This window comes from Dendrobium catenatum, unplaced genomic scaffold (genome assembly GCF_001605985.2).
Source record: "Dendrobium catenatum unplaced genomic scaffold, ASM160598v2 fragScaff_scaffold_853, whole genome shotgun sequence".
Classification (NCBI taxonomy): Eukaryota; Viridiplantae; Streptophyta; class Magnoliopsida; order Asparagales; family Orchidaceae; genus Dendrobium; species Dendrobium catenatum.
The window spans coordinates 1,672,262-1,681,138 of NW_021319315.1; the positions used below are offsets into that span (position 1 = coordinate 1,672,262).

Sequence of the window (8,877 nt, forward strand, 5' to 3'; positions counted from 1 at the left end):
TTAAACTTATTGCAAAAAATAATTAAAATTTTAATTACCTTTGGCTTTTTTTCTTTTTGTGAGTTTTTTAAGAGCTAAGGAAATACTTTAAGGGGCATATAAAAGGGTGAGTTCTTAAAGAACTTAAGCCAACTCTTTTTAAATAAAATGAATACTGCCACAAAATATCAAAAATGGTGGTGGAGGGTTGAGTTGTTGAATTGGTCAATATTAATGAGCTGTGCCTCTAGGTTGGTAGGAAGAAGAGGGAGATACCTCGCCTCTCCGCGTTACGATTCTGGAAGGCGTAAGTTTTCTTTGACAATCTAGCTGAATCAAACAAGACGAAAGACCAAGTTGAGAAGACGCTCCGCTTATCAGGCTCTTCGAGAGGAAGGAAAGGCGCTTAACTTTGGCATCCTTTGTGGCAAAACCCTCGCTGTGGTCCGATGCACGCTTCAGTTGAAGCAGCGCAGACTGCTACCCAACGAAGAGCTCGAATCCAAGCTCCCCTGGCAAGTCCTTCCTCTTTCTCCTTTTTTTATTTTGAGAATTTTTAGCGAATGATTTTAGGGTTCCAGCCTTAGTAAAGAACTTGCCCTAAATTTCTAGAGCAGCGATTGAAGGGCTTATGACTGTGCGTAATGTGGGTAGTGAGAGATTCTTGCTAGTTTGGGGATAAATTGAACGGCTTTGATAGTTTTGATTGAACGGTTGATATTGATTTTGCTTCTGCTGTCCGAAGAGGCAGGTTTTGGTGTTCCTGCATGGTTGGAAATGGTTGGTTTGGTGCTTATTGCAGAGATCTAAGTTGTGACTATCCCAGCTATTTTAGAATTTGTTCGCATGTGTTACTAATGGAAATCAGCATGACATTGCGATACTTCTGCTGCTATTATTATTATTTTTTCTTTGTTCATGTGCTATTTGCTGCATTCATATTGTTAAGTGGATGGGGGCTGCTGCTGATATATGTTTGCAAATCCAGTTAAAGGTTTCTGTATTTATGCTGAAGATGTTTTTAAGCTATGAATAATGCTATACTGCTCAAGTAAGGCTTCGTTTGGGACTGCTCTTTTAATGCTTCTTAAAGCAGTATTTTAGTACAAAAATTAAAATATTTGTCTAAAAATCTGCTTAAGAAGCAGTGAAAAAGCCGTCTCAAACAAGCCTAAGTCTACATTTAAAATAAGGCCAAGTTAGCTGCCTTAAATGTGACTAAAATCAAATTCAAAATTATTGCTATAAAAATATTCTTTGAAGTATTGTTCTTCAAGAATTCACATATCTGGATCAAATTTCTTATATCTTTGTGAGCATCTTATATCTGAGTAAAGACCTAATATTTCATTAAACATTATGCTAGGTCAAAAATCTTTTGTCTAGGTAAAGGACATTATATTTGAGTGATTAATCATATATATTGGATAAAATCTTATATCTTGGCTAAAGATTTTATAACTAATAAACCTTTATATCTGAATTAAAAACCTCATGTGCTAGCAAACTAGATTGTATTCATATCTGAGTCAAAACTATCTTTTAAAAAGGCTTGGAAATATCATTGCACTTTTTTTTGTATGACTCAAATTTAAGGGAAGATTTTATAAGATGGTGGTTAGACCTGTAATGCTTTATGGTGCAGAATGTTGGCCATTAAAAGTGAAGCATAATATTAAGTTAAGTGTTATAGAGATGAGGATTCTCAGGTGGAAGAGTGGCTTTATTCTTAGAAACATAATACAAAATGAGCATATACATGAAAAGGTTGGAGCAGCTCATGTGACAGATATGATTAGAGTGAATCGCCTTAGATGGTTTGTTTACATAAAACGGCGGCCTTCTGATGACCCAGTTAGGAGAGTTGATGTATTAGATTTATCTTAGATTAAGAAAGGTAGAGGTAAACCTAAAAAGTCTTGTTTAGAAAATATTAGAAATGTCCTTTTTTTATTGGATTTAAATGAGAATTTGACTCTTAATCGGACACAATGGAGAAAAAAAGATTCATGTAGCCGACCCCACATAATGGGATAAAGACTTGATGTTATTGTTGTTGTAATGAATGCTAACTAATGTGGTTCTATTTAAAATGTGATCTATTATGAGAGTGAAGCATTACTCTTCTGGTTAATGACCACATGGGGCTAAGTACATGTTTTGTTGCCTCTTTATAGTTCTTAATTCCTTGAATCTTACACCCTCTCTATTTTTGTTTGCTAAAAAAAACACTTAACCTAGGCTGTGTTTTTTATGCTATATAGAGAATGAATTTATGTAGTTAGTATTTTGTATTACAGGGGAAATTCATTAGCAAATACAGGTTTATGTGTATTGTGAAGCTAGGGTAGCAATGTAGCATCCATTTTGCTAGTGCTTAACTCGAAGCTTCTTGTTGTAGTTCTCCTGAATTGCTATCATCTTCTCTTAACAATGAATCCACTTAAAAAGATCTGCAGGATATTTTCTTCTTTTCTAATATTTTCTTTGTTACCCATTTCACAATTTGTCCTGCGAGCTTTCATATGTAAAAACCAGACTTTATTCTCAGAAAAGGCAACGAAAGGTTCCGAGAGAAGAGTAAGTAGTGTGATCATATTACATTATTTTGATCAAGGGAATCCAGATGGGAAGTAAATAATTTCTTTGTTTTTTTGATGAGCTAGGGAAATGAGGATGCTCTATGATGTGCACGTGATGTAAAGTGAATCATAAAACATCTATGCATTTATTGGCAAATTAGAAAATGTGATTGATGGAAACTAGTGAATTGCTATAAATTATTCATACCTTCATTAATTTGCTATAATTGGCAAATTTATGCTTTCAAATTGATAGTGTTTGGAATATCTGCTTATGTTTTTTGGAGAAAAAATATCCAACAGTTTTTGCTTCATGTTTTGGAATATCTCATGTGTGTTTCTGCCACTCTGTGACAGACTTTGGCTTTTGTTCTTAAAGTAGATTTAAGTGGCAGTGTCTGACTGTTGATGTTTTTCATAATCGTTGAGCAATGTAAAATAGCCCTTATTGATGAAATGCTCCCCAGGCTTATGCAAAATCTTTTTTTACTTGAGAGAAACTGAAGTAAATGTTAATGTGCTAGGCAAGCAAAAGGGCTGGACCGCTGGAGTGCCAAGAGCTTCAGCTGAACTGTATTGAAAATATCCAATTAGATCAGTTGATGCCAAATGTGCATTGACACTAAAATAGTTCCTAACAAGAATGATTGATAAATGAATTGTGAAGACAAACTATAAGGTTGAGATGAAGAACGGAATCTTGTCGGAATGTGTCTTTGATTGAGCTCTCCGAGCTGGCAATCTCTGGATATTTTTATATTTTGCGCTGTTTTTGACTAATTTACCATGATTTCAAGGGATGAATAATTATTCTCCATCTAATCTAGGTTCTACTCTTTACAAAGTCATAAAATGCCAATGCTGGGAGATTTATTCTATGAATTATATTTTCTTGTTTTCTTTTTGAATAATGCCAGTGAAGGTCATGTTCTTTGATGTTGTGCACCTCTCAAGGTCATGGATGCTCATTTACCACTGAAGCAGATGAAATTAACTGTTGAATAGTCTTACTTTTTCTTGCTATAGGTCCATAATCAGTAGCTGTTCAATGCAGGTGATTGGATTTAATCAATTAATGAATGAAGTGTCAAAAATAAGTGTGTTTTCCAAGATAATTCAGTGACACGTGTAGCTGATGTCCCTTATGGCATATCATAATTTTGCTTCTATAAGAAGACTTAAGTGAATTTAGTTTTTATTGATTTATATAATATATTAGATACTAAAAATGGTGAAAAATATATGTATAATTTATCCAAACAAAGAGATAGGAGAAGTTTACGATTTAGTTCAAGTGAAGTGCATTAAGGATGAAGATAAAAAAGTTCTTCTATTAGAAGAGGATATTCAACAAAGGTGGATGAGTTTTTCAATGAAGATTGTGAGAATACGATTGACTTTAGTGATCCTAGCTAATGCAACCTAAGTTCTATAGCAAAGTAGGAGAACACTAGGAATGCAACAAGACACTTCCTTTCAATAAAATATAAACCAACACCAACTGAATGAAATTTAGTAGTAAACAGATATAAGTAAATGATTAAGAAATCTTGCAAAGAAACAACCTAAAACTTAAAATTAACTACCTAAAAAAACCTAGAAAGGTCACCTCACATACAAAACCCAAAATAAGAAAGATTCTCAAAGGAAAGGACAAACCAGTGGTTCACCACATAAATTTTGATCTAGCTCAAATCGGCACTCTGGAAAATGCTAACAAACAGGGCACAGCAACACCTTGAAACTCACAATATTTGGAGAAGAAATATATAGGTGGTATGGGAACCGTGGAGAGAAGATTAAATAGAAGACCGATACAAAATAGAAGGAAGGTAGAATAAGATAGATCGCAAGCTAAATAACCCCACATGTTTTAATGTGATTACATCAGCAACAATAACAACCAACCCCTTCCAGCAGCAAAAAAATCCCATATATATTGGAGAAGAAGGGGGAAGTGTCCATAAATTGGTCACTTAATTATGCCAATCAAACAGCCAATATAAGCCTCTCAAGTTAGCCCATTTAATGAGGAGTTAATGCACTTAATATAGGAAAACAACAAGGTGGAAACCAAATCAATGTTTAAAATTGTGTATTCGGGTATTGAGGCATTTTTCATTCGTGAGGTGAGGCGTAAGCCTCAAGGCGTTTTGAGGTGTAAGCCTCAAAATCAAAAGATTGCGTAAACATAAAATGATAAATTTTTTATATACTAATGAGTGAATAATATAAAACATAAAAAAGCATAAGATATTAAGTGAAATCAAAATATCCCAATAATAAGATAACATGAAATATAGTTCAACTCAAAATTCTATCTTTCCCAAATCCCAGTATTCTTTTCATTAACATATAATTCCAATTTCCAAAAATAAGTAGCAATGACATATCACATAAGAACTCATAAGTCATCAGCACTGTCATCACTAAGGGGTTCTTCATTTGAATCATCATTATGATGAACTACTCTCTCCCCTTCATCCTCTCCTATAGAGTCCAATGTCAGGCATTTACTTCAAGATTTACGTAAGTTTTAATATATATAGCGTGGGGCGTAAGCCTCATGCCAGTGAGGCGAGGCGGGTCTCAACCAAGTTGAGGCGCAAGCCTCATAAAAAAACTCGAGGCGAAGCATCGAGGCGATTTTTACTGGAATTGCGCAAAGGTGGGCCTCAAGGCGAGCCTCATATTGCGCAATTTTAAACCATGAACCAAATAGCCAACAACAGGAAAAAACAGGACAACAACATGGGGAAAAATAACCACCATAGAGAAAGCTAACGGCAGGGAAAACAGGACAGTAGCATGGGGAAAAAAACCCAGTATAGGGAAAGAGTTAGATCAAGCCTAATATGCAAAACAACCCAAAATAAATACCCAACTAACCACCATAGAAGCTAGATCAATGCAAGTCGAAACCAAGGAGTGAAACTTCCTAATATCACTAAACCCAAGCATGATCACAGGTTGTTTTCCATTATAGGGTATTGCAAATTAAAAAAAAAAACCTAGAGTCCAAGGGTTTTTGTTTGAGTAAATCTTAAACCAAATAAATGGAGTATAATTTTAGTAGTAATAGATTTAGTGGGAGGATTGTGACTTTAGGTGATCAAGTCATTAATAAGAGTACACATTTTAGATATCTCGGATCTATTGTCCAGAGTGATTGTGAAATAGATGGGGATGTTATTAGTAGAATTCAAGTTGGATGGTTGAAGTGAAGGAATGCATTGGGCTTGTTGTGTGATAGAAAAGTACCCCTCAAACTTAAGTGAAAATTCTATAAGATGGTGGTGAGATCTGCAATGCTTTATGGTGTATAATGTTGGCCATTAAAAGAGCAGCATAAAATTAAGTTAAGTGTTGAAGAGATGAGGATGCTCAGGTGGATGAGTGGTTTTACTCTTAGAGACAAAATGTGAAATGATCATATACGTAAAAGGTTGGAGTAGCTCCAGTGACAGATAAGATTTGAGAGAGTCGCCTTAGATGACTTGGTCACATAGAATGTCGGTCTTCTAATGACACGGTTAGAAGAGTAGATGTATTAGATTTGGCCTATGTTAAGAAAGATAGAGTAGACCTAAAAATACTTGGTTAGAAGATATTAGAATTTAGAAATGACTTTTTTTATTAGACTTAAATGAGAATTTGACTCTTAACTTGACACAATGAGAAAAATGATTATGTAACCGACCCCATGTAGTGGGATAAATGCTTGATGTTGTTGTTGTAAGAAGGCTTAAAAAATCATTTCAAGTATTACTCTATCATAAACATGTGCCTTTTTGTTTATTCTAATACTGAACATATTGCAGGTCGATTCAGTTTCATGCTATTGTAGAGTTGATACTGGTCTCAAAACTGTGGTCGGAGCGAGGAAATTTGTTCCTGGAGCTAAAATATGTATCCAACCTGACATCCAGCCCAATGGACCCAAACCTAGAAATCCACGCAGAGAGAGATCCAGAACTCAAGCACCTCTTCTACCCAACCTACCTGATGACCTAGCGATTGCTTGCCTCATACGTGTACCTCGAGTAGAACACCAAAACCTTCGGTTAGTTTGCAAAAGATGGAACCGCCTTCTGACAGGAAACTACTTTTATTCCCTAAGGAAAAGGTTGGGTATGGCCGAAGAGTGGGTTTATGTCATCAAAAGAGATCGTGATGGGAAAATATCTTGGCATGCTTTTGATCCAATCTATCAGCTTTGGCAGCCACTTCCTCCTGTTCCTGTGGAGTATTCTGAGGCACTTGGTTTTGGCTGTGCAGTTCTTAGTGGTTGCTATCTCTACCTGTTTGGTGGCAAGGATCCACTTCGAGGCTCTATGAGAAGAGTTGTTTTCTACAATGCTAGGACAAACAAATGGCATCGAGCACCTGATATGCTACGCAAGCGCCAATTTTCTGGATCCAGCGTCATAAATAACTGCCTCTATGTTGCCGGCGGTGAATGCGAAGGGATCCATAGAACTCTTCGCTCAGCTGAGGTATATGACCCTAATAAGAACAGGTGGACTTTCATTGGTGAGATGACTGATGGGATGGTACCTCTCATTGGAGTTGTTTATAAGGGGAAATGGTTCTTGAAGGGGCTAGATTCTCATCGCCAGGTTGTGAGTGAAGTCTATGCACCCTCTACCAACAGCTGGTCAGCGGTGAATGATGGCCTGATGAGCGGTTGGCGTAATCCAAGCATTTCATTGAATGGGAGGCTTTTTTCATCAGATTGTAGGGACGGTTGCAAGCTTCGTGTCTATGATGATGCCACAGACTCATGGAGCAGGTTTATGGACAGTAAACTTCATCTTGGTAGCTCCGTCTCCTTGGAGGCTGCGGCATTTGTCTCGCTGAACGGGAAGCTTGCTGTTATCAGAAACAACATGAGCATCAGCCTTGTAGATGTGTCCAACCCTGGGAGGAGCATTGAGACTAACAGTGCTCATCTCTGGGAAACCATTTCTGGCAAAGGCCAGCTGAAGACTTTTGTGTCAAACCTATGGTCGAGCATCGCAGGTCGGACTGGGCTCAAGAGTCATATTGTTCACTGTCAGGTGCTTCAAGTTTGAGAATTGAAGTCTTCCTGATGTATCCTTTCTCTCATTTCCATACAGGAGCACAATCTTATGTTATGAAGCTGTCAAGGTACGAATTTTTGTAGCAAGGCCCTCTGGAGAAGGAGAAGGGGGTTGCTTGTTCTCTCACAATCTCTAGTTATAGACTTTGCTGTATTTTAGGGAATCTCAACTCAATAGCATTCTGGCCATCCCATGTAACATTCTGCACCAGATCAATGACAGATTGCAGAGGTGAAAATGTTTCTGAAACATTGGTAGCTTCTGGAGTTAAGTTTGATTTTGACATGACAGAAGTAAGTGTTTCCGAAACATTGCACTGTTAGGTGTTAGGTTTTGAGTTGAAAACCTTGAAAGCTGCTTTGAAGAATATGCTGTGGCTTTCAGCCTGCCACACTGTTGGTCTGTGCTATTGGTTCAGGTATGTAATGTAATTATTCCAATGCATGGGAGTAGGATTCTGTTGGAAAGTGAATAAAAAAATTGCAGCTCCTTGATTGAGAAGAAAGCGTCTTTCTGCCTTACAAATGATTTTTTTTAGCTCATTGGTTGGATGCAAATTAAAATCTAAGAATTATAAGCATTGTTCTGATGTGTTATAATTTTAATACCATTTCAACATTTTTTTTGGAGTAGTCTTATGATGAATTTTAGATCCAAAATTAATTGAAGGTCATTTCAACATATTTGGTGTGATTTTATTTTAACATATCTTTTTTTTTTCTTTTAATTGTACAACAACAACTAAATTTGACTTATGTTAAGAAAGGTAGAGAGAGTCACCTTAGATGGTTTGGTCGCATTAAACGGAGGCCTTCTGATGACTCGGTTAGGAAAGTTGAGGTATTAGATTTGACTTATGTTAAGAAAGGTAGAGGTAGACCTAAAAAAACTTGGTTATAAAATGTTAGAAGTGACATTTATTTTTTAGATTTAAATGAGAATTTGACTTTTAACAGGACACAATGGAGAAAAAGAATATATGTAACTGACCCCACGTAGTGAGATAAAAGCTTGATGATGTAGTTGTTGTTGTACAATTACAACAACAACAACAACATCATCATCAAGCCTTTGTCCCACTACGTGGGATCGACTACATGAATTCTTTTTCGACATTGTGCCATGTTAAAAGTCAAATTCTCATTTAAATCTAATAAAGAAAGATAATTTCTAATATTTTCTAACCAAGTCTTTTTAGGTCTACCTCTACCTTTCTTAACATAAGTCAAATC

At 36.2% G+C, this 8,877-nt stretch overlaps 1 protein-coding gene across 1 annotated transcript; it reads left to right on the forward strand.

Moving 5' to 3' along the window:
* Positions 1-360: 360 nt before the first annotated feature.
* Positions 361-8,166, forward strand: LOC110108010 (F-box/kelch-repeat protein At1g55270). The gene is made up of 2 exons (XM_020838491.2): positions 361-494; positions 6,383-8,166. The coding sequence occupies exons 1-2, from the start codon at positions 429-431 to the stop codon at positions 7,634-7,636; spliced, it is 1,320 nt and encodes a 439-aa protein (XP_020694150.1). The 5' UTR covers positions 361-428; the 3' UTR covers positions 7,637-8,166.
* The last annotated feature ends 711 nt before the right edge of the window (positions 8,167-8,877 follow it).

What these genes read in the sequence shown, in the direction of transcription:
- LOC110108010 (XM_020838491.2), top strand. Translation starts at nt 429, where the DNA reads ATGCACGCTTCAGTTGAAGCAGCGCAGACTGCTACCCAACGAAGAGCT. An exon ending in CTCGAATCCAAGCTCCCCTG is followed by an intron (nt 495 to 6,382) that starts GCAAGTCCTTCC and finishes AACATATTGCAG; the next exon opens with GTCGATTCAGTTTCATGCTA.